Source organism: Panthera uncia, assembly GCF_023721935.1.
Source record: "Panthera uncia isolate 11264 chromosome A3 unlocalized genomic scaffold, Puncia_PCG_1.0 HiC_scaffold_11, whole genome shotgun sequence".
Lineage (NCBI taxonomy): Eukaryota > Metazoa > Chordata > Mammalia > Carnivora > Felidae > Panthera > Panthera uncia.
In genome coordinates, this window is record NW_026057578.1 from 44,180,158 (window position 1) to 44,207,149 (window position 26,992).

The 26,992-nt window shown below is 39.2% G+C and overlaps 1 protein-coding gene across 4 annotated transcripts in view; it reads left to right on the forward strand.

Annotated features, from left to right (window-relative positions):
* Nucleotides 1-26,992, forward strand: part of CFAP61 (cilia and flagella associated protein 61) — a 280,634-nt gene that overhangs the window by 37,032 nt on the left and 216,610 nt on the right. For all 4 annotated transcript variants that reach the window (XR_007461949.1, XM_049650101.1, XM_049650103.1 and 1 more), the window contains exon 8: nt 18,768-18,927. Coding sequence is in view for 3 of the 4 variants with exons in the window: in XM_049650101.1 (XP_049506058.1) it covers nt 18,768-18,927 (160 nt within the window). In the remaining variant the exon portion in view is untranslated. The remainder of the gene's footprint in view (nt 1-18,767; nt 18,928-26,992) is intronic.

The window sequence follows — 26,992 nt, forward strand, 5'->3', positions numbered from 1 at the left end:
AGGCCAGGCTCGCTTCTGAGCTGTGACATCACCCTCCTTCCCAGTGTGACCTAGCTTTAGTTTTAGGTTTTTGTGAGATGCTTCCAGATGCCAGGCTGCTGTGCGTTCTTTGCCCTGCTCCTGAAGGTAGAGATGGGAGTTAGGGTGAAAGGGAGAGATTCTTGAGGGTGTCTGAGGGGGATTTCTGAGACCCCAAGATCCCAGAGGCCAGAGATCACAGACCAGCATCCTGCTGACACATGGATTTTGTTTGACTTGGAAAGTAATATTTTTTTTAACTTTTTGTTCTGGCAAAATTTCACACTTACAGAAAACTTGTAAGCACCCAAGTTCCCTAAATGGTAACATTTTACCACATTTGCTTTATCATTCTCTTTGCTTGCTTTTTCTATGTATTTCTCTCTTTTAATATATAAACATATATATTTGTATTACTTATGTTATATTATAAATATAATTATATAAAAATATAAATATTATACATATATATTATTTAAGAACTCTTTACGTTTATGTTTTTCTGAAACTTTTAAAAATAAGTTGTGGATGTAATGCCCCTTTACCACTAAATACTTCCATGGTTATTTCCTAAAAACAAGAATGTTCTCTTATGTAACTGTAGTACAGAGGTCAGGATTGAACATGATTCCTACACTCCTATTATCTAATCTACAGACCTTATTCAGATTTTACAGACAGTCCTTTAGAGCAGAAGTAAATCCACATCATTTTTTGCATTCAGGTGTCCCATGTCTTCGGTCTCTTGTAATCTGGAACTCTCTAGTTTGCCTTTGTTTTTCATGACAGTGACAGTTATGAAGAGCACACATCAGTTATTTTGTGCAACATCTCTCAATTTGGATTTGTCCAGTGTTTTCTCATGATTTGATTTAGGTTGTAGATGAGTAAGTTTTGTTTTATTAGTGGCTAGCATTTACAAATTAAGAAAGTGTACATAACAGTTGGAATTTCTAGCTTCTCTAGAAAAATCAGAAGGCCTGCTGTTGGGCCTGCTCTTCTGCAGGTCCCCAGTGAGATGGAGCTTTGGAGCAGCTTTGGAGCAGCTGCTGTAGACAACGCAGGTGTCCTCGAGCCCACCATTGTACCAGCCTGGCCCTGTGAGCACGTCAGTGGTGATCACTGATTCAGAACATGCTCCACAAATGTCCTAATTCCATAGCATCCATCCTGGAAGGCTTTACTGAGATGGGAGGTAGGAATGGGAGTAAAGGAAGATGGAACCCACCCCCTGTGGTTTGCCAGCTGTAGACCTGAAGTCTACACCCAACAGAAGTGAGGAGAAGAGACACAGAAGAGAGCTGGCAAGCTAGCTAGCTTTAGCACATCTCAGCTCAAAGTGGAGAGCAGGCTGACCTGGTGCCTGGGGCAGCTGCCGTGAGCAACCCTGCACCTTGTGAGATTGTCCCTCATCCTTGCCCTGACGCTGGAGGCATTCGTGGAGGGACACTCCGCCCTTACAGAAATTTAGCTAGTTGTGGCTTTCTTCTCTGAATGTGCACCCACAAGATTTGATAACTAGGATTTAAATCCTAGTTCTGATAGCGAAACATTAAGTGTATTGAGGTATCTTTAGGCCTTCATGTTGGTGCGAGCCTGTTGAAAATAGGCCTTCCTGAAAAATATTGAAACATTTAGGCCTTCCTAAAGCCAAAAATATTGTGATAGCTTTCTACCTCATGCCACTCCATCTGAAGCTTTGGACATTCTTAGGAGCTGAAAGTGCTGAAATTGGGATATTCATGGGGTCTGCTCTGTGCTATGGAGAAATTGACACAACAAAATTGGGACTCTGAGTGCCTCAGGGTAATTAGGGAGTGTGTGGTGACTGTTCAGCTTTAGGAAGGATAGGGTCTTAACCAATGGCAGCCGCTTTATGTGTGTATGAGAAATGTGAGGAAAGTATTCTAAAGAAGTAAGTACTGAAGCTTGAGCATGCATTGAAATAACTCTTGGAGTGATTAGAACACAGATTACTGGGACTCACGCTCAACATGATCTAGTAGATTTGGGATGGGCCTGGGAATGTGTACATCTCAGTAGTTCATGGGTGATATTGATGCTGCCGGTTTAGGGACCATGTTTGAGAAGTCTGTTTTAAAGGAATGGAGCTCCCCTGCAAATGTCTTATTATTGACTTGTGTACAGGGATCTCACAAGGTCAGGCTTTTGTTGCTAGTTTTAGGAATCAAGAAAAGAAAGCAATTCAAATGTGAGCTAAAATGTTCCCTTTGTATCGCATGAGAAATCTAGAGGACAATTTTTGTAAAGGCCTGTAAACGTGGTTTATGTAAGCTTGGACTGAAGATTGCTTTTGACAACAAGATAATCTTAGTCTGAATGAGTTTTTGTGTTCTCTTTTGCATATCGTAATTAGCAGACATGGATAAAACCCTTGCATGTCCAGCTCTATAACTGAATATTTCATTCATAGAATCCCAAGTTTCAGGCAAAGATGACCACAAATTAGCTTTTTTTTCAAGTGGCCAGTTTATGGAAAAGCATTCGAAGGTGGGAATTTAGCAGTTTTACTTCTAGGATGATTGTTCAGGGATTCTTCATACATTAATTTCTCTATTTGACAAAACTTAAGAGCTATTTAAAGAATATTACTTTTCTTGGAAAACTTGGAATCAAAAATTCTTTTATTCTGATAACATGATCTGTTGGAGGTTTGTTTCTGCATCAGTAGTTCTCAAGCTCAGTTTGTATGAAAATCACCTGATCAGAATCAGGTGATCCTGATGGGGATGCTTTTAGACTGTTCACATGACAATAAACTTATATCCAGAATATATAAAGAACTCATATGGCAATAAAGAGACAAATAATCCAAATAAAATGTGGGCAAAGGATTTGAATAGCCATTTCTCCAACAAAGATATACAAATGGCCAATAAGCTCATGAAATGACACTCATTAGTCATTAGGAAACTACAAATCAAAACCACAATGAGATACCATTTCACACTTGCTGGGATGGTTATAATAAAAGAGAAGGACAATAACAAGCGTTGGTGAGGATGTGGAGAAGGTGCCATCTCATACATTGCTGGTGGCATTATAAAATGGTGTAGCCACTTTGGAAAATAATCTGGCGTTTTCTCAAAAAGTTAAACATAGAATTACCATTTGACCCAGCAGTTCCACTCCTAGAACTGAAAATACATGTCCACACAAAAACATGTACATAAACATTCATAGCAGCATTATGCATAATAACCAAAAAAGTGGAAACAACCCAAACGTCCATTTGCTTGTTGATGAATGAATAAACAGACAAAAGGTGGTATAGCCATACAATGGAATATTATTAGGAAATCAAAGGGAATGAAGTACTGATGCATGCTATAACATGTTTGAACCTTGAAAACATTACACTAGGTAAAAGCAGCCAGACATCAAAGAGCACTATTATATGATTCCATTTATATGAAAGCCTAGAATAAGCAAGTCCCTAGAGACAGAAACTAGATTAGTGGCTGGAGAAAGAGGTAGATGGGGAATAACTAATAAAGGGTATGGAGTTTTTTGCAGGGGTGCAGGAGATGAAAATATTTTGGAATTAGTGGGTGAAGGTGTGCACATTTGTGAATATACTAAAAGCCACCAAATATATATACTGATTTAAGGTTTACTTTTATGGTAGGTGAATTATATCTCAATTAAAAATCCTGATGCTACCATGTACTTAGACGAAGTAGACCAATCTTTTGGGGTCTTTCTAAAAAGCTCCCCATGTGGTTCCAGTGTGCAGTCAAGGTGGTGAAACATTTATCTACATGATGGAAAACAGGATGACCTTCGAGAGATAAAGGCATTAGTTTCTTAAGGTGAGAACTGGCCCTAAAGTTAGATTCTGAGGTAGTAGTCCCTAATATTTATTTCTTCCCCATTGAAAAGGTTTTTTGTTTTTTTTTTTTCCATCTTTAGTTTTTTGCATTTTCCTTTAAGGACTTGCTTTTGTATATTTTCATTCAACCTATAGCTTCAGGCTAATGGAAAAAGGAAGAGTCAGGGAATATTTGGGCACAGCAGCACCATTTTGAAAACTACATCTTTACATGATGAGAACAAACTACTGAGAAGTAATGATTCACACAGACCCCAGTCAGGTCTTAGAATGACCAAAATGGACAAACCCAGTTTAGTCAGGGATTTGTTTTTTGGAGGTTTTTATTTATTTGTTCCAGCTTTATTGAGATATAATTGACATATACCACTGTGTAAGTTTAAGATGTACACCATTTTTGGGCACCTGGGTGGCTTAGTCAGTTAAGCATCCGACTTTAGCTCAGGTCATGATCTCACAGTTCATGAATTAGAACCCCATATCAGGCTCTCTGCTGTCAGCACAGAGCCCACTTTGGATCTTCCGTCCCCCCCACCCTCCTGCCCCACTCTCTCTGCCCCTCCGTGGCATGTGTGTGTGACCTCTCTCTCTCAAAAATAAATAAACATTAAAAGAAAAAAAGATGTACACCATGTCGAGTTGATACACTTATATACTGCAAAACAGTTGCCACCATAGCATTAGCTAACACCTCCTTATTGTCACATAATTACCAGTACTTTCTTGTGGTGAAAATGTTTAAGATCCACTCTTTTAGCAACTTTCAAGTATATAATACAATATTGTTAATTATAATCATCATGCTGTCCATTAGATCCCTAGAACTTATTTATCTTATAACTGGAAATTTTGTGCCCTTTGACTGACTTCTTTCCATTTCACTTACCACCTAACCCCTGGTAACCACAGTTCTGCCGTTTTTATGTGTTCTCCTTTTTTAGATTCCATTTTTTTTTTTTAACGTTTATTTATTTTTGAGACAGAGAGAGACAGAGCATGAACAGGGGAGGGGCAGAGAGAGAGGGAGACACAGAATCTGAAACAGGCTCCAGGCTCTGAACTGTCCGCACAGAGCCTGACGCGGGGCTCGAACTCACGGACCGTGAGAACATGACCTGAGCTGAAGTCGGACGCTTAACCGACCAAGCCACCCAGGCGCCCCTAGATTCCATATTAAGTGATATCGTGTAATATATTGCCTTTCTCTGACTTGGCTTAGCATAATACCTTCACGGTCCACCCATGTTCTTGCAAATGGCAGGGTTTCCTACTTTCTTGTGGCCGAATAATATTCCATTGTATGCATATATACCACATTTTAAAATTCATTCATCTGTTGAAGGAAACTTAAGTTGTTTCCATATTTTGGCTATTGTGAATAATGCTACAATGAACATGGGAGTGCAGATATCTGTTCAAGATCCTGTTTTTGTTTCTTTTGGATATACCCCCAAAAGTGGGATTGCTAGGTCATATGGCAGTTCTATTTTTACTTTTTTGAGAAACCTGCACACTGTTTTCCATTCTGGCTGTAGCAGTTTACATTACCACCAACAGTGCATGGGGATTACATTTTTTTTTAAATATTTTGTTTTTAAGTGACCTCTGCACCCAACATAGGGCTTGAGCTCACAAACCTTGAGATCAAGTCACATACTCTACCTACTGAGCCATCCAGGTGGTCCAGGAGGGTTACTTTTTCTCCACATTCTTGCCAACACCTGCTATCTCTTGTCTTTTTGATGATAGCCTTCCTAATAGGTGTAAGGGGTATCTCATTGTGGTTTTGACTTTCATCTCCTGATGATTAGTGAGGTTGAGCCTCTTTTCATGTACCTGTTGGCCATTTGTATGTATTCTTTGGAATAAATGTCTATTTAGGTTCTCTGTCCATTTTTAAATTGGGTCATTTTTCCCCTGTTGAGTTGTATGAGTTCTTTATGTATTTTGGATATTAACCCCTTATCTGATATTCCAGTATATGATTTAAAATACTTTCTCCCATTGTATAGATCACCTTTTTATTGTGTTGATTGTTCCTTTTGCTGTGCATAAGCTTTTTTAGTTTGGTGTAGTCTTTCTTACTAATTTTTGTTTTTATTGCTTATTAATATTTTTTATTAGTGATTTTGATGTCATATCCAAAAAATTATTGCCAAGAACAGTGTCAAGGAGCTTCTTCCCTATGTTTTCTTCTAGGAGTTATACAGTTTCAGGTGTTGTGTTTAAGTATTTGATACATTGGGAGTGGTCTGAGATAGGGGTCCAATTTCACTCTTCGGCATGTAGATACCAGTTTTCCCAACAGTGTTTGTCGAAGAGACAATCATTTCTGCATTGAGTACTCTTGGCTCCCTTATTTAATATTAGTTGCCTGTATATGCAAGTGTTTATTTCTGGGCTCTTGATTCTGTTCCACTTGCTTTTGTGTCTGTTTTTATCCTGGTATTATACTGTTTGATTATTACAGCTTTGTAATATGATTTGAAATCAGAAAGTGTGATGCCTCCAGCTTTGTTCTTCTTTCTCAGGATTGCTCTGGCTACTTGGTGTCTTTTGTGGTTCAATATACATTTTCGGACTGTTTGTTCTATTTCTGTGAAAAGTGCCATTGGAATTTTGATAGGGATTGCACTGAATCTAGAGATGGCTTTGGGTAGTATGGACATTTTAACAACATTAATTCTAATACTATTGCAAATGGGTTTATTTTCTTTGTTTCTTTTTCAGGTATATTATTGTTAGTGTATAGAAATGCAACTGATTTCTGTACATAGGTTTTGTATCCTGCAACTTTCCTGCATTTGTTTATCAGTTCTAACGGTTTTTTTGGTGGAGTCTTTAGGGTTTTCTCTATATAAGATCATATCATTTTCAAACAGACGGTTTTACTACTTCCTTTCTAATTTACATGCCTTTTATTTATTTTTCTTGCTTGATTTCTCTGGCAAGGACTTCCAGTTTTATGTTGAATAGGAGTGGCACCCTTGTCCTGTGCCTGATCTTCAAGGAAAAGCTTTTAACCATTCACTGTTGAGTATGATATTAGTTATGGGCTTGTCATAAATGGCCTTTATTTAATTGAAACATTTTTCTACTGTATTCTATTTTTTGAGCATTCTTATCATGAAGGGATGTGATATTTTGTCAGATGCTTTCTCTGCATCTATTGAGATGATCATATGATTTTTATTTTTCTATTAGTGTGGTTTATCACAATTACTGATTTGTGTATGTTGAACCATCCTTGCCTCACAGGAATAAGTCCTGCTTGATCATGGTGTATGTTCCTTTTAATGTGCTGTTGAGTCCAGTTTGCTAATATTTTGTTGAGAATTTCGTATCTGTATCCATCAGGGATATTGGTCTATAGTTTTCTTTTCTTGTAATGTCCTTACCTGGCTATGGTATAAGGGTAATGCTTGGTTCATAAAATGAGTTTGGGAGTATTCCCTCATCTTAATTTTTTGGAAAAGTTTGAGAAGGATCAGTGTCAATTCTTCTTTAAATATTTGGTAGAATTTACCAGTGAAACCATTTGGTCTGGGGCTTTTCTTTGTCAGGAGGTTTTTGATTGCTGATTCAATCTCTTGTTATTGGTCTGTTCATATTTTCTATTTCTTCATGATTCAGTCTAGGTAAGTTGTATGTTTCTAAGAATTTATCCATTTATTCTAGGTTGTCCAATTTGTTGCCACACAATTGTTCATAGTAATCCTTATGATCCTTTGTATTTCTTTGTTACCAGTTGTAATGTCTCCTGTTTCATTTCTGTTTTCTTTAATGTTTGTTTGTTTGTTTATTTATTTATTTATTTATTTATTTATAGAGAGAGAGTGCACATGTGCACACAGGTGGAAAGGGGGCAGGAAGAGAGGGAGAGAAAGAGAGAATCCCAAGCAGGATCCACACTGTCAGTGCAGAGTCTGATGTGGGGCTCAAACCCATGAACTGTGAGATCATGAGCTGAGCTGAAATCAAGAGTAGGACACTTAACCAACTGAGCCACCTACGTGCCCTCATTTCTGACTTTGAGTCCTCTTTTTTTTTCTTAGTCTAGCTGAAGGTTTGTCAATTTTGTTTAACTTTTCAAAAATCAACTCTTAGTTTCATTGAAATTTTCTACTGTTTTTCTAGCCTATTTCATTTATTTCTGCTCTGATATTTGTATTTCCTACCTTCTACTAACTTTGGACTTAATTTGATCTCCTTTTCCAAGTTTCTTGAGGTATAAATTTAATTGTTTATTTGCAATCTTTTTTTCTTGATATAGCCATTTATTGCTATAAAGCTACCTCCTAGAATGGCTTTTTCAACATCCGATAGGTTTTGGTATATTGTCTTTCCATTTTTGTTTGTTTGAAGATATTTTTTATTTCCTTTTTAACTTCTTCTTTGGAACAACTGCACGGTTATTCAGGAATGTTTCGTTTTGTTTTTTAATTTCTACTTATTTGTGAATTGTCCAAAATGCTATGGACTTTTAGTTTTATAACATGTGGTCAGAAAAGATACTTGGTGTGATTTCAGTCTTCTTAAATGTGCTAAGACTTGTTTTGTGAACTAACTTATGATCATCAATCCTGGAGAATGTTCTATGTGTGCTGGAGAAGAATGTATAGTCTGCTGCTGTTGGATGGCATGTTCTGTGCATGTCTGTTAGGTCCATTGGGCTAAAGTATTGTTTAAGTCCAACATTTCCTTGTAGATTTTCTGTCCGGATGTTCCATCCATTTTTGAAAGTGGGGGTGTTGAAGTCCCCTACTGTTATTATTGTCACCTATTTTCCCCTTCTTATCTTTTAGTATTCGCATAATATGTTTAGGTGGTCTGATGTTGAATTTTTATATATGTATGATTGTTATATCTTCTTGATAAATTAACCCCTTTATCATTTATATAATGACCTTCTTGGTCTCTTGTTACTCTTTTTTGGCATAAAGTCTTTTTGTCTGGTGTAAGTATAGCTACCCCTGGTCTCTCTTGGTTTCCACTTGCATGGAATATCTTTTTCCTTCTTTTCACTTTGCGCCTGTATGTTTTCTTAAAGCTGAAGTGAGTCTCTTTTAGGCAGCATGTAGTTGAGTCTTTCTTATTCATTCAACCACTTTATGTCTTTTGATTGGAGACTACAATTCATTTATATTTCGAGTAATTATTGATAGCTTAAGGACTTACTGATGCATCTTCTTGATTATTTTCTGGCTTTTTTTTTTTTTTTTTGTAGTATCCTTGTTCCTTTCTTTCTCTCTTGCTGTCTTCCTTTATAAGTTGATGAATTTTTGTAGTGATATACTTAGATTCCCTTTTGTTTGTCTTTTGTGAATCTACCATAGGTTTTTGCTTTGTGGTTACCATGAGACTTACCTAAAATGCCTTCTGGCTCTAGCAGTATATTTTACATTATTAACAACTTAACTTTGATCATATGTAACACTTTACCCTTTAACTCCCCCACTTTATGTTTTTGATATCACAGCTTACCTCTTTTTACATTGTGTACTCATTTTTTTTAATTGAAGTATAGTTGACACATGTTACATTAGTTTCAGGTGTGCAACATAATGATTGGACAAGTCTGTATGTTATGCTATGGTGACAGCAAGTGTAGTTATCATCTGTCACCATACTATGCTATCATAATACCATTGACTATATATTCCCTGGCTGTACATTTTATCCCTATGTCTAAATCATTCCATGACTGGAAGCCTGTACCTCCCACTCCCCTTCACCCATTTTGTTCATTACCCACACTCTGGCAACCCTCAGTTTGTTGTCTGTATTTATGGGTCTGTTTTTGCTTTTTGTTTGTTTATTCATTTATCTTGTTTTTTAGATTCCACATTTAAGTGAAATTGTACAGTATTTATCTTTGTCTGTCTGACTTATTTCACTTAGCATAATATAATCTCTAGTTTCATCCATGTCACAAATGGCAAGATCTCATTCTTTTTTATGGCAGAGTAATATTCCATTGTATATATATACCATATATTCTTTATCCATTTGTCTATTGATGGACACTCAGGTTGCTTCCATACCTTGGCTGTTATAAATAATGCTGTAATAAACGTAGTGATGCGTACATCTTTTTGAATTAGTGTTTTCATTTTCTTTGGGTAAATGCCCAGTAGTGGAATTACTGGATCATATGGTATTTCTGTTTTTCATTTTTTGAGGAACCTCCATACTGTTTTCCTTGGTGGCTGTACCAATCTGCACTTCAGTCAACAGTGCACGAGGGCTCCTTTTTCTCCACATCCTCACCAACACTTGTTATTTCTTCTTTTTTTTTAATTTTAATTTTTTATTTTTTTTAATTTACATCCAAATTAGCATATGGTGCAACGATGATTTCAGGAATAGATTCCTTAGTGCCCCTTATCCATTTAGCCCATCCCCCCTCCTGCAACCCCTCCAGTAACCCTCAGTTTGTTCTCCATATTTATGAGCCTCTTGTGTTTTGTCCCCCTATTTTTACTTGTCTTTTTGATTCTAGCCATTCTGACAGGCATAAAGTGATAGTTCACTGTGGTTTTGATTTGCTGTTCCCTGATGACTAGTGAGGTTGGACATCTTTTCATGTGTCTGTTTGCCAGCTGTATGTGTGTATATTGTATATTCGTTAATAAATTATTAGAGCTATAGTTAGTTTTAATACTTTCTCCTTTAACCTTTTTACTGGAGTTAAATGGTTCACATTCCACTATATTACAGTATGAGTATTCTGAATATGACAACATACTTACTTTTACCAGTGTGTTGTTTATTTCCATATGGTTTCATGCAACTAATTTGTGTTTGTTTCAGCTTTGAAGAACTCCTTTCAGTATTGTTATAAAGCAGGTCTAGTGGTGAACTCCCTCGTGTTTTGTCCATCTGAATAAGTCTCCTTTTAGCCTTCATTTCGGAAGGACAGCTTTGAAGGTAAAGTATTCTGGTTGGCAGTTTTTTTTTCTTTCAGCACTTTTAATATATCATCTCCCTCTCCCCTGGCTGTAAGGCTTCTGCTAAGAAGTCCTCTGGTAGCTTTAGGGAGGTTTCCTTGTAAGTTATAAGCTTTTTATCTCTTGCTACATCTTTGTCTTTGATTTTTGAGAGGTTTATTTTGGATATCCAAATCTTTACTCAAATTTGGCATGTTTTCAGCCATCACTTCTTAAAAAATCTTTCTGTCCCCTCTCCCTCTTTCTCCTTCTAGAACTGAAGTGATTTGCCAATTGGTCCCTTTAATGATATCCTACAGATTATATAGGCTTTCCTTTTTTCCTTCATTCTTTTTTCTTTGTTTTTCTCTGAACTGATAATTTCAGAGATCCTGTCTTCAATCTCATGGGTTCTTTCCTCTCCTTCGCCAAGTCTGGTGCTGATGATCTCTGTTGCATATTGTTCTTTTCTTTGTTTCATTCTCCAGCTCTAGAGTTTGTTTGGTTCTTTTCTATGATTTCTGTCTCTTTGTTAAACTTCTTATTTTGTTTGTGTATCATTTTCCTGACTTCATTGAATTCTCTTTTTGTGTTTTGTTTTCTTCCTTTTTTGCTGCTCTTTGAGTTTCCTTAAAACAGCTATTTTGAATTCTTTATCTGGTAAGTTAGAGACCTCCATGTCTTTGAGTTTGGTTCAGGAAAATTATTGTGATCCTTTGGTGATGTCACTTTCTTGATTTCCTCATGTTTCTTGGAGTTTTGCATTACTGTTTTCACATTTGAAGTAGTGGTTACCTCCTCCAGTGTTTGCTTTCTTCAGAGGAGACATACCTCTGTCAGCCCTGCTAGAGATCCTGAGGGGTTCTTAGATCTTCTATGGATACATCTGCTCCACCCATCTTGCTCCCTTTTGTGGCACATTTCTTAAGTTTGTATGCATTCTCTGGATCTTGCAAAGTACCAGGCTTGAGTGCTGACAGTCTTTCTTTTACTTTGCCAAAGGTAGCAGCTCAAGTTTGTCATCTCTCTCTGGCCACAGATATGACTGCTTTTCTGTGGTCCTCACCAGCCATCTGCTAATGTCTGCTCATGGTGCTGTCAGGAGCATGCACAGGAACTGGCCATGGGGTGGGATGACATGTGGGTGAGGCACAAGGGGAGCTGGGAGTGCTTGTGAGCCAGTTGAGGGGTTTTGCGGGAAGGGTATTCCCAGAAGTTTGTGGGCAGGCTTCTTGATGGAATTCACAGTGCAGTTAGGAACCGTGTCTCTTTATTGCTCTCCAAGAGTACTATTTGCTGCTCTCCCCAGCCTCTTTCTGCCCCCCAACCCACCCCAGTCATGGAGCTCCTGATTAAGTACTCTGGATGAGGTGAAAGAGAAATGAGCCCCTTTGGAAGCATCCCACACAGCTGGGGAGGCTGGGTGCTTACTCACACTTACTCCCTTTTTCTCATTGGATAAACCATGGGCCAAGGAAGATCTTTAATGCCCCTAAGCTGTGCCTCATTGGGGGATGGGTGACATGGGTAAGGTCAAACTGTTCCTCTTTTTCACTCCGGCACATCCAAACTCATACTTTTTTGCTTCAGTGGAGTCCTGGAACTTCTCTGGAAATTGTACTTTTACAAAGACTCTCTCCTCTGTAAGTGATTGTCTAAGTCCCTATTCTCCAAGGGCTTCTGGACCATGGCCAAGATGGGCTGGAGCCAGTTTGCAGTTTACAGGGTTCACAGTGAACACCGAGGTGTGTCTGCCTATTTCCTCATGAACAGTGGGCAAGACTCTTCCAGGTCCCTGGGGTATGGTGCTGGATCCCAGAGCTCCCTCAAAGGCCCTTTTGTTCATGGATGGATGCCAAGTGTTTGCTATTGAGCTTGGGGACAAAAATGATGGACATCCTTATGCCACTGTGATGGTGACATCACTCTGGAGAAGGCTTTTAATTCTTTGGTTTTAAGGTGCCAGTTTCAACCCAAATAATTTGTTTTGTTGTTGTTGTTGTTGTTGTTGTTGTTGTTTTTAATATAATTTATTGTCAAGTTAGCTAAGATACAGTGTATACAGTGTGCTCTTGGCCTCGGGAGTAGATTCCCATGATTCATCACTTACATGCAACACCAGTGCTCATCCCAACAAGTGCCCTCCTCCATGCCCATCACCCACCCCGCACCTCCCTGTCAACCCTTAGTTTGTTCTCTGTATTTAAGAGTCTCTTATGATTTGTCTCCCTCTCTGTTTGAAACTATTTTTTCCCCCTTCCCTTCCCCTATGGTCTTCTGTTAAGCTTCTCAAGATCCACATATGAGTGAAAGCATATGGTATCTGTCTTTCTCTGCCTGACTTATTTCACTTAGCATAGCACTCTCCAGCTCCATCCATGTTGCTGCAAATGGCCAGATTTCATTCTTTCTCATCGCCAAGTAGTATTCCACTGTATATATAAACCACATCTTCTTCATCCATTCATCAGTTGATGGACATTTGGGCTCTTTCCATACTTTGGCTCTTGTTGATTTGTGTAAGGGCTTGTGAAGAGCAGCTGCAGCAACTACCCCCACATTCTTTCCCTCTCTAGTCACATGTCACACATTTGCAGTGCATGTAAACATCAGAGCAAAGTTTCAGGCTGAAAACTGCAGTCCCAACCCTGCAAGGATCCTTTGGTGTCTCTAAAGAGGCAAATGGAGTCCAGCCCAGTTTCTGAGAGGCCATATTATATCAGACATCAGACACTTCATGTTCTGTGGAGATTAGACCATGGACCTCGATCTTTAAATGGAAGGGCAGAAGCAGGACTCTCACAAGGAGGAAGCCAGCCTAGGATCTGGGAGCACATCCCTAGTCTCTACTGAGCCATATCTGGTGTCTTAAGCTTTTCTGAGTTCAAGATTAGTGCTGTTACTCCCTGCCCACCTGCTTCCTGGACCCTTCTCCCAACCACCTGGACTTCCTTCTGCTGGCCCTGCAGGCAGTGGTATATGGGAACTAGTTCATTCTGGCTTACAAGAGCCAAGTGTTAAATCTTCAAGAAGTTTTTTTAAACTGGTTGTTAAACACAGGCATTATTAAAAATTAAATAATATAAAATTTCAATGTAATAAGTTACACTAAAAAACAAAGTTAATAACTACTCAACACTCACCACTTCCTAATTATTTTATTGTCTTTGGTCTTGAGATTACTTATGTCTAGGGTCTCTCTGGTAGAAATACTATATAATAGTGGCTACTGAGCATCTTTTCCCAACTTCCTGTTCAATGACATCACATTGGTGGCTTAAAATTGGTCACAATGGAGGCGGGGGGGGGGGGGGGGGGGGACGGTGCCTGGGTGGCTCAGTTGGTTAAGCATCCAGCTCTTGATTTCAGCTTAGGTCGTGATCTCACAGTTGAGAATTCGAGCTCCACATCAGGCTCTACAATGATAGTGTGGAGCCTGCTTGGGATTCTCTCTCTCTGCCCCTCCCCGTCTCTCTCTCTCTCCCCCTCTCAAAAGAAAGAGAGAGAGAGGAAGGAAGGAAGGAAGGAAGGAAGGAAGGAAGGAAGGAAGGAAAGAGGGAGGGAAGGAAGGAAGGAAGGAAGGAAGGAAGGAAGGAAGGAAGAGAGAAAACATTTTAAAAATTGGCCACCATGGGAATATTTGCACCACAGAGATTGGCAAATGATAAATTGGGGCTTTTGCCCCCGGTTGCTAATTGAGAATTTACGAGCAGCACAGCATGCTTGTGTGTAACTACAATTGACTAGAGTTAACAGAACAGAGTGCATCAAGTCTGTCCCTTTCCACACCAGCCCATGGTGGTTACAGGCCATGTGCATAGAATACCTGGGAGCTATGGTTGTGCCATGTAGGAAACTCTGGACTAAAGGTTTTTAACTGTGCAGCTTTCTTTGGCTTGATAGCTACTTTCGAGGAGTTTTGAGTTCACTTTGCTGCAAGTTGCCTTTCATAACTTTATCCTGGCTTACCTTGACATCTGGTGTTTACTCCAAACTGAGATTTCAGGGAAGGGTGGTTGGAGGCCAAGGGCGGCTCCTAGAGACAGATGGGCAGAACGTCTGCTTTGGCATCATCCACAGCATGGACAGCAGTGGTCCGAGTAGGCGCCACTGACCTGCAGGTGGGCAGAGCCTGCCAGCTCAGCCCTGCCGTTGGCATCAGGCAGAGGAGATCAAAGCTGGCAGTGGTCACAGTAAGGGCACCCTCCCTCTGAAGTACTGTCACCCAAAAGGGATGAGTGACCATAGGGCTTTTTAGAAGCAAGCATGAATGGTACAGTGCACACATGTCTCTAATGGACTTGCTTGTGAAGAGAAGGCCACTGCACATTGGAGTTTCTAGAAGTCAGAGCTTCATGTATCATCGTGTATATCCTCACAGGAAAAACAAAAACAATAAACAAAACTTTCAGTTTTTCTCCCTTCGTATGAGATAATTGAAGACACCTTTGTGGTGGAAAGTGACCTCTGTCACCTGGAGGATTGATAGCAGTCAATAATCAATGGCTTTTCATGGTTCAAGTAAAGAAAGTTCGCTGAATCTATTTTTCCAGAAAACACAAACTCACAAAGATGCATTTGAATACTCCCACAAATTCATATTTGAGAATGGTGTTTATCAAATCTGACTAGTTATTTGAAAGAAACTCAAAGGAAAGAGCAGACATTTCCACAATATGTCCTTGCTCGGTCGTGGTTCATAATTGTGAACTTTTGTGAATTGTCACAACCCGGGATGAATGATGGGAGTATAACAGGTTGTAGAATTGGAGAACGTTACATCTTTGTTCCTAATGGCAAAACATATTTTTTCTCATTTTCATCAGAATGTGTGATCCATGCCATTTGAAATCAAATTCCAAACACAATGAGCCATTAGTGTAATAGCTCATTACTAACAGCAGTCTTATAAATAATACATTCTTATCATGCACATGCAGCTCGCCGTGAAGCCAGCAAAAGGTATTTTAGGCCATCGAAGTTTCATTGCGCCAGCGTGGCTGTAGATTAGAAGGACATCTCCATGTGAACCAAGATGGATGCCAATTTTCCCTGCCGAGAGTGAGGCTGGCCGTCTCTTTCTGCACATATGGTAGATGGATTGGTTAATCAGCGTCTGCTGAGTCTTGGGCCTAAAATTACAGAGAAGCCAGACAACTGTGGCTATGCAGCCTTTGTTCATGAGTGCAAACAAGACAAACAATCACTTGTTATTTGGGAAAAAAATTAAAATGTTTATTTTGGACTTTTATTAAAGTGTCGATGGCTTTATAAGACAGCTGTGTAAATCTAGCCTTGTACAGCTAGTATCATTGTGGGGGGGGGCAGCTCTAAAGAAAGGAGTATGCATGGAAAAATTAATTTTTAAGAATTTCTCTTGTATTTCAGCATTAGGGAGAAAACAAAGGCAGTCACATTTATTTTTCAAACACATGTTTGAAAACAAATGACTTTCAACTAGAAGACACATTTGAGAACAAATAGTTTAATGCCTAATTTTTTCTGTGCGTCATGTAGAAGACTGAGCATTGTTGTAGCTTACTTTTGTGCTTCAGTAGGTTAAAATATTAACCATTTTCTCTGACATTTATGGGAAGATGCTACATTCTTGGGACTAGGGAATGCCTATGATGAGTTCTGCTTCCTGCCTGGAATGGTTGTCTCAAGAAATACAGCCTAAGTGCTTGAAGGGTAGGACCTAATAATGCTGGTTTCTACAAGACCTGTCAGTCTCATCAGTCAGCCAGAATTTGCTTAAAACCCACGTAATAGTTAATAGGAGGAGTTATTTATGTACAATTTAGTTTTCTCTTTTTTCTAATTTTATTGAGATATAATTGATACATAACATTGTATAAGTTTAAGACGTAAAACATGGCAATTTGATATATATATATGTTTATGTATGTGTGTGTATGTGTGTATATATATATATATATATATATATATATGACACAATAATTATCATAGAAGGATTAGTTAACTAAAGAACTATGCATTCTCTCTTGTTTTCTTTTAAAATTTTAAATGCTTTTCTTGCAGGGAAGTATGACATTCAGAATTATCGAAGGGACCTCGTAAAGAATTTCAGTCATATATCTGAATGCAGACTGTGATAGAATTAAATTTCTTTAATTTGTATCTGTACCAATAATAGGTGCAGATCAGCTAATTACTCATTAGGAGATAACTTGTTTTCTCAGGGCACCTGGGTGGCTCAGTTGGTTAAGGGGCTGACTTCTGCTCAGGTCATGATCTCGCAGTTAGTTTGTGGGTTTGAGCCCTGTATTGGGCTCTGTGCTGACAACTCAGAGCCTGGAGCCTGCTTTGGATTCCGTGTCTCCCTCTCTCTCTGCCCCTCCCCTACTCGTGCTGTCTCTCTCTCAAAAAATGAATAAACATTTTAAAAAATTTTGTAAAAAGGAGATAACTTGTTTTCTCGACTCATAACACTTCGAATACCAAATATGTAGGGTTTTGCTTACACCAACCAATTTTTCATCTCCCTAGATACTGAGTGGGTGTCCTATAATTCAATTCTGACATTATGTGGAGTTGGTGTGGACCTCACGGGGTAAGGTCTCAGGCCCGCAAGACTGCCTCCACTTCAGATGCCAGTCACAAGTCCCGGGGTGTCACCTGGACTTCTAACTGTCTGGCTATTAATTAGGGGTTCCCACACCCCCTTCCTTGGGGTCAGTAATTTGCTAGAATGGCTCAAAGAACTCAGGGAAAGACTTTACTTACTATTTCCAGTTTGTTATAAAGGATACAGCTCAGGAACAGCCAGATGGAAGAGACGCATACAGCAAGGTGCAGGGGAAAGAGCCCTGAGTTTCTATGTCATCTCTGAGCATGTCAACTCCCAGCACTTCTATGTGTTCACCAGCCCAGAAACTCCTGATTCCCACTGTGTAGGGGTTTTTATGGCGGTTCCCTTAATGATTGATTATATATACCATTGGCCATTGGTGACTGAACTCAATCTGGAGCCACTCTCCCCTCTCCAGAGGTCAGAGGGTGGGGCTGAAAGTTCCAACCCTCTAATCAGTCACATACTTGTTTTTTCTGACAATCAGCTCCTGGTCTCCAGGAGTCACCTCATTAGCATAAACAGGTATTACTGAAAGGAGCTTATTAGGAAAAACAAAAGACCCTTCTCTCAGGAAATTACAAGTGTTTTAGGGGCTTTGTACCAGGAACCAGGGATGAAGACCAAATATGTATTTCTTGTTATATCACATTGTCACACTTATCTTCCCATCTGTATACTCCTTATCAGAGGCCTAAAATCATGAGACCAAGGTTAAGAACTAGTTATCTGTTAGGATGCTAGGAGGTGATGTATTTGCAAATCAGACCCACACGGTGAACCAGTGTTGCAAGTTTACCTCACTTAAACATCCCCACCAAACCTCTGGCCTTGAGTCTCCTCCCCATGAGACCATCGAGCCAAATAAATGAATAAATTCAAGAAAATCAAAGTTCCAGTCTGATAAAGAGTAGGTGACCATGAACATCTCTAAATCAAGGGTCAATTGGATGGACACTGGAACAATGGCTAATCTTACCAAGACTGTGCATTGTGGAGGGGAAGAAAGTGGACAGGAAGGCTGGGCTTGCAGTGGCATAATAAAAAGGATATGGGGCAGGTTGGGGGCACTCCCTAGGCAAAGAGGGTACATGTTCTTTCCCTCAAGAACTCTAGCAACTTCCTGAAGTTACGTATCCATTCTACGATTGTCCACAGTGGTCATTCATTGGATGTTTTTTTGGAGCACATTGTGGGGGCCATGCATTGTTCTAGACACTAGAGCTTCTAAAGAAAGATACTTCTCGCTTCCTTAAATATTTCAAAGTGCCTGCCAAGTTACCAACTGTCCCGATGTGCTGTGGGCTCATGGCAGTTTCATGATGAGAATTCATTTGCAGTCTGATAGAGTAATGAGATGTTTTGGATGTTTCAGGTGGAAGGTGTAGCTGTCGGGTTCATGAGTGTGTGCTCAAGAGTGAACATGCAGCTTCTGCATGAGTGCTTTGACTTGGGGCCCTTCCATGGACTCTGCGTTCCACATCCTGATGATGTTCTGCAACCACCTCCAGAGCTAAGCACTAAAGGAAGTGAAGGTACAGTGGCTATCACAGTAACAGGTCAGGAATTAAATCCATGCCTTCTACACAACTGTGCCTTTTGATGAGTGATGGGACTAGATGGCTTCTTTGATATCTCCTTTTCCAGTCCCCTTTGAGGTATGGTTCCCATGGTTAATGAAATCCAGTGCACATATCTGTGAGCACAGATGGTCGGAAGTGCACAGGTATAGTTTGACATGATGGCCCTATAGCTTAAGGTTCCCCAAATTCAGAATGTTCGTTGTGAAATAATTGGTAGTATTTCAGCATTTTACACACACACACACACACACACACACACACACCAAAATATAATGTTTTTTTCAAGTCAATAACTTGAGAAGTTCCATATGCTTTTAAGTTTTAATCCCACCCATCAGTGCTTTTGTGTTTGTGTCTTTGACAAACTATTATATATTATGGGTCTATTGCAAGTAGTCATTTTTAACTTGCTTAAATTATTTCTAGCCATATGATTTAATTTTTTTAACGTTTATTTATTTTTGAGACAGAGAGAAACAGAGCATGAGTGGGGGAGGGGCAGAGAGAGAGACACAGAATCTGAAGCAGGCTCCAGGCTCTGAGCTATCAGCACAGAGCCCGGCGTGGGGCTCGAACTCACAGATCGCGAGATCATGACATGAGCCAAAGTCAGACGCTTAACCGACTGGGCCACTTGGGCGCCCCAAGCCATATGATTTAAAATGATTTTAAAATATTGTTGTATCAAGTTCTTCACGAAGTAAAGTTAAATAATCTCAGACTTTGGTATTTTGATGAGGTCTTGCTGCATCTTTGGGTATCTTTGCAGGTAAAGTGTTTCCATTCTTAGATAGATGCAGAGTATGTTAATTCATTTCTCTAAGCCTGGGTTTCTTCCTTTGTAAAATAGGAATAATATTAATACTTGCCACATAGGTGAGTTGTGAAGTTTCACTGAGATTACTCATGTCAAGGGCTTTACTCTGTCTTGAGCAGACTCTGCTCAGTAAATGTTGACCATCATTGTTAGTGATAGTTATTTCTTTGCAACTGGACTTTCACCTACTTGAGTCTTCCAAGATTAAAATCAGGGCATTTTGAATTGCTCTGCTTTGTCATGTCTGAAAGATGATACTAAGATTGTTTAAAAATAGGAAGAAGAACACACTGGGTGGTGGCAAAGGACTTGTCAGTGTACAACAATGGCAGTTGTCTCTCTGGCTGATCTTTTGCCCTTGATGGGAAACCAAGCACATGGATGTATGGAGCTTATCTGAATGTTCACACTCATTACAGAGAACTTACAGAGCCACAGATGGAGAGGTGTTTCCTCTTTGTACTGACAACAACACTCTTCCCAAAAGAAAGATTTGAGGCCATTATTTTTTAATAGTGAAGGCTGGCTTGCCTGTGCTTCTCAGCAAAGAGATACTGGAGTGTTCTGATGAACTTTGCTGCATGAGACAATGCTGAACCATAAGTTGTCTTTCACTTTCAAGTGCATAAATTCTTCTCAAAGGCAGCATTAAATAGGCTTTATAGCTCGATTTTTTCATTTATAAAATGTAGATATAAATAGTATCTAACCTAAAAAGTTGTTGGGAGGATTAAATGTTAGAATCTACATTATGTGCTTAGCTCAGTGCCAAGCAGAGTAAATCCTCAAAAAAATTTGTTGTTTTTATATATGCCTGTGACTATTATTGTTATAAAAAACAAGTTAAAAAGATAAAGTCCTTTCCAGTGTTTTCCTGAATAGCCCTGAGGCTACCGATATTCTATACATAGAATGAATGAAAAATTCTTATTTTAGAAACTTTATGGGGAGAACAGAATTTAAAATTTAGGCTGAACCCCAGACTTTATTTTTTTAAATATTTATTTATTTTTGACAGAGAGAGAGAGAGAGAGAGAGAGAGAGAGAGAGACAAAAAGCGTGAGTGGGGGAGGGGCAGAGAGAGAGGGAGACACAGAATCTAAAGCAGACTCCAGGGTCTGAGCTGTCAGCACAGAGCTGGATGCAGGGTTTGACCCCACAAACCGCAAAATCATGACCTCTGCTGAAGTCAGACGCTTAACCGACTGAGCCACCCAGGTGCCCCAAACCCTGGACTTTAAAACATACACCATAAAGCCCACAGAGAGATGGAAGCTAAAGGAAGTCCTACTCCTCTCTACCACCTTTAATATTTTTACTTAAATTTATTTATCTAAAAGAAATAGGAAAACTTCTCTTGTTATCTTCTGCACCTTGTTTATTTTTGAAAATCCAGCTTTATGTTCACTGATACAAAGATGATTATGAAATTGTCATCAGGGAGCATTATTATAGGCTTCCAAATAACTCAGGGATGGATTCACAAATCATCAGCAGCTTATTATATGTAAGAAAAGAGTCATCAACACATTTTGCTGCCATCATCCTTCAACAACAACAAAGAATGAGGCTCCAGAGAAAATTCTAAATGTGCTATGATCTATACTGTTCATTGTTTCTCTGATGAAAGTCTCAAGTTAAAAGAAATATAATTTCTCTAAAATATGAACTAAAATTCTTGTTTCAAATGAGCACACATCATTGTGCCTTATATGTTGTATTTTGTTTAGTACTTTTTACTTTTCAAAGGATTGTCAAATATATTATCTCATTTTATCCCCATAACTTGACATAGGAGACTAGGATGGGTGACAATGTTTCCTTTTTATACCTGTCCAAGCTCATGCAAGGTTGTAAAGCTCATCAGGGGCAGATGGACCCAGAACCCAGCCCTAGCGCACTCTCTGTGGCAAGGTGTCTTTTTATCTTGGATGGCTTTGACTGTAAACTCCAATGGTGTGTCTATGACACTGGATACATGATCAGTTTTCTTCACTTTAACACATTATGTAATGAGTTATCACTTTAATGAGTTCTCAGTGGCCCATCCATTTACCTCAGGGGTGTGTGTGTGTGTGTGTGTGTGCGTGCATGTGTGTGTGATTATGCTCTGGACAACTTCCATGTGCTGCAGTCTTCACCTGTGTGTCTGTAGGATTTGCCAGAACTGTCGGAGGCCACTCTGCCCCATGCAAGAGGCAGGCTGGAAGTGCCAGGAAATTTGCACTCCTGGAGCAGCTTCTGCTTCCCTGTCTTACATCCCTACCCCCTGTACCTCTTTTCTCATTCAACTTCCAAGTAAATAATTATACTGGAATCCTTGACTCAAGGTCTGCGTCTGAGGGAGTCCACACCAGGACGCTGCTTGTCTAGTCTTTTCCCACCAGCTGTGGAAACATTTATTTTTATACAACTGCCAGCAGTCGGGGTATAAATACCCCAGTTCTCTCATTTCTCAGGTGGGATAACTCTGAGACGTTAGTTTTATACTGTTTCCCAGAGTTGTTCCATGGGATTCAGTTCCAGCATTCCACAGTGGTAATCTGTGTAATGACATGTGTTTACTAACTGCCTTTTCTTCCCTTTCTCTCTTCCTTACCACCCTACTGGTGCTTCCTGTCATCACCTCCCCAAATAAAGCACTTGTTCTCAAATCCTTGACCCAAGGTCTACTCTTTCCCCACCAGCTGTGAAACTTGCAGTATCACACCAACCTCAACCCTTCTCAGCAGATTAATGTCAAGTCTCAACATTCTTAAGTTAGTATAGTGGCCCTCCCTGTTTAGAGGCTTACATACATTATAATCAGCCTCCCAGTCCTTACTTCAGCGGTATCACAAGTTTCTGTTGGTTCTGAAAAGTTTAACCATGCACATTCAATTTGCATTTTACTTGAATAGCTTGTATATGTGTCCATTTCTCAGCTGCTCATTTTGCTTGCATAACCTATTACATGTACTTGTAAATTTTGGTTTTTATGTACTAAACCTTGGGACTAAACTGGGACCATAGGAACAAAGTCTAAGGATGCAGATTTTCTCCCAATATGAGGAAACTCTAGTAAAAGTTTGTTTGTTTACTGAAAATCGTAGTTTAGGAGTAGCAAGCTCCCCCAATATTGGACGAATTCATAAAGAAACAGTCATAGGTGTTTACAAAAAGGTTTTCTTCTTGTGTGAGAAACTGTACTAAATGAAATTTAAGATTCCCCCCAAATGCTAATAAGACTCTCTGAAAGCTTAGTGAACATGCATTAGGACATTGTATATGCCTGATAGCTTACATGTATTTTCTTTCAGTAACAATAAAATGGCTCAAAACAATATTATTTTCCAGTTGGCCCCACCACTGGCCCTGCCCAGCATTTGAAAATCAAGCTGTGTCTTTTATTCACTGCATCGTTACAGTAAAAACTTTGGATCAGAATTGAGGTGGCAGTCTTCTTGGTGACGCATAAAGCAAAATAGGGCACAGCCTGCATTTCCACAGCTGTATTGGCATTGCCACATTTACTAGTTAAAATTTAAAAAAAATAAATAAATAAGCAGAAGGCCAAACTTTTGTTTGTCATGTAGGCTGGTGTGACCTGGGGAGCAGGAGTCTCTGTTTTGAAAGAACCCTTATGAGAGACGCCCGGCTGGCTCAAGTGGAAGAGCATGTGACTCTTGATCTCAGTGTTGTTAAGTTTGAGCTCCACCTTGGGTGTATAGATTGCTTTTAAAAAATGAAATTTTGAAAAAAAATGAAAGAACCCTTGCGAGGTTCAGATCTGCGAATCTCATTATGCACCCAGGGCCCACTGGACCAAATCTCTGTGGAACTGATATGCTCTTGGCAGGGAGAAACTTAGTTGTATATAGCAGATTTGTGGCCTTTCAAAAGAATAATCTGTGTAGCCCCTTGTAACCAAACCACCCAGCAAGAGTGTTGCCTACTTTATATTTAAAAGGTCCTTCAAAATATGATTTTCATAACATCTGCATATAAAACATGTTGTCTTAAGTTTTTTGTTGTTGCTATTAAGTAGGCTCCATGCCTAGCATAGAGCTCAGTGCTGAGCTTGAACTCATGACTCTGAGATCAAGAGTCAGATGCTTAGCTGACTAAGCCACGCAGGCACCTCACCTTTTAAATGTTTTAAAAATATTTAGGAAATGTTAGGAAATGTTTCTTTATGTCTTTTAAAAAATATTTTTTAATTAATTTATTTATTTTGAGAGAGAGCATGCACGTGTGCACACAAGTGGGGGAAGGGCAGAGAGAAGGGGATACAGAATCCCAAGCAGGCTCTGGGCCATCAGTGCACAGCCTGATGCTGGGCTTGAACTCAGAAACCATGAGATCATGACCTGAGCTGAGATCAAGAATTGAACACTTAGCTGACTGTACCACTCAGGCATCCCTGTTTCTTTATGTCTTATTTAAATTTCTTTTCATTAGACTTACCTGAGATTCTCTCTATAGGAGGAGGAAATACCTGAAACCAGTTTCCAGTTCCAAAGCTAAGAAACAATGGCTAAATCAAATCTTCATGGTGTATCAAATAGCTTTTTAGCTTGTCTTCCTAATGTTCTATTTCATATGCTTGGGTTGCCTTCTATTTTACTTTATTTTTCTTTTAACATGGATTCCAAAAATGGATGAAACACTTATGTTTACAGCATAGCAGTATTCCTGCCAAAATATTTGCATTATATATTTCAGAACAGTATTTAAACACCCAATACATTCTGTAGTTATTTAGTGACCCACTAGGACTGTATTAGTTTGCTGGGGCTGTCCTAACAAAGTACCATAGACTGGGGATCTTAAACATTAGAAATTAATTTTCTCACAGTTCTGGAAACTAGAAGTCCAACCAAGATCAAGACGTAGGCAAGGTTAGTTTCTTCTATGACCTGTCTCCTTGGCTTGTAGATGCTGTGTCTTTTCCCCATGTCTCTACATGTTCATCCCTTTGTCCCTGTTTGTGTCCCAATTTTCTTATAAGGACTCCAGTCATGTTGGATTAGGGCCCACCTATAGGACCTCATTTTACTTTAACTATCTCTTTAAAGACACTATCTTCAAATATAGTCACATTCTGAGGTACTGGGGGTGAATACTTCAGTATATGAAATTTGTGGGGACACAATTCAGCCATAACACTTAGGGTCCTATGTTAATAGTTCCCTGGAGCCAAGTCTATAAGGCCAAGTCCCTGGCCAAGACTATAAGCTATGGCAATAATGCAGATAATGGCAGCAAAGTCTGTTCTACTTGATGCTCATACAAAGCTTGATATACCAATTCATATTTATCACAACTGACTTTTGTCTTTTTGTAACCACTTAATATGTGTTTGATATATGAAGGTAACAAAATTACATTTTTTCAAAGCTTTAGACACTCTTACCAACTTTGGTTTTCTACAGTTAACCATGTGAGTTCTGACGCTTTGATAGAGATGTTGATAATACAGATATATAATAGCAGACTTATGCCCAGCTCATGTGATTATCTCCAAGGTTGACAGCATATACTCTTACAGGGGTTCTTAAGGTGGAGCCCCTGGACTGGTAACACACCAGGAAGAAGATGATCCAAACTTGAAGCCCAGTTTTATTGTCAGGAACACTGACTTAAAAGTCTTGCTTGGCTAGCCTTTTGATTACAGCTGACCCTTGAATGACATGGTGGTTAGGGGCTCTGTCTGCTCCTCCAGGGAAAACTTTTGATTCTCCAGAAATGTAGCCATAATACCTTACTGTTGACCAGAAGCCTTTCCAATCACATAAACAGTCAATAAACACATAGTTTGTATGTTGTGTGTATTATATACCACATTCTTACAATAAAGTAAGCAGGAGAAAACAAAGTATTAAAATCGTAAGGAAGAGGGGCACCAGGTGGCTCAATCATTTGAGTGTCCTACTTTGGCTCATATCAGATCTCGCAGTTCGTGAGTTCAAGCCCCGCATCGGACTCTGTGCTGTCAACTCAGAGCCTAGAGCCTGCTTCAGATTCTGTGTCTCCCTCTCTCTCTGCCCCTTCCCTGCTTACACTACAATTGTCTTTCTCTCTTTCAAAAATAAATAAACATTAAAATAAATAAATAAATGTAAGGAAGAGAAAATATATTTATAAGCACTGTGCAGTATAATATTTATATATATATATATATATATATATATATATATGAACCACGTATACATAGACCCATGTGATTCAAACCCCTGTTGTTCAAGGGTCAACTGTACTTAACAAAATCTGTTGCTGATTTTTCATCTTAATTCAAATACTGGTTTCTGTGTCCTTTTGAATGCCTTTAGAAACAGCAGCAACAAATGATGGCACCCAGTTAAGAATGTTATTTTGCAGAGAGCAAGATGACTGGGCACTGCATTCATACCCTCCTCTTCAGCACTGGGAAGGACTTGTATTATGACTGGCATGCTCACCGCCAGTCAGATTCATTTCATGATGGTGGAAATGCAAACACATTTTCATATAGGGCCTTGCGGTCTTTGAAAGAAAAGTGGCTTTATTTATGTTCGTTATGATCATTGTGTGCTGGGATTATTTTCTCAGTAGGTGATGTCTGTTTTGCCCATATTTATGATGCAGGGGAGAAGGCATTTAATGAATTTCAAGAGTGTATTTGACTGTAAAACACATCTCTGTTAGTATATTCACATGTAAATAGCCCTTTTATTTGTTCTCTTTGGTGACCTTTTTTCTTTCGGGGGTAGATCACAGTTTGTTGTTGTTTGCCATTTCCAAATGGGAGGATGAATGATAATAATGAAAGATTATGCAAAAAATCCACGTTTAAAATAATGTTGATATGCCACTTGTGTTGCAGGATAATTATAGTAATTTGGCTATTACACTATATGGAGTCAGGAGTTAGTTGCTAGAAAACACGGTGATAGGGGTGATTCAGGGGATTTTCATCCCAACAGGCTGTTTGATCCTGCTGACTTTTCTCTTGAAAATCAATTGCTTGCGGTGAATACTCTGAATTCCCCCTTGATTAAATTGGCTGCCGGTGGGCTGCACCCATTGCACTGGGGTCACTGTGAGTTCTGTGTCTGTTTACACAGGGTTTTTGACGACTCTTAAAGTATCATGGACCAAATTTAATCTGAGCAAAGCAACTAAGGAAGCAATTACTAAAAATCACAGTCTTTGCCCATGACAACAAACAAAGGAAAGTGT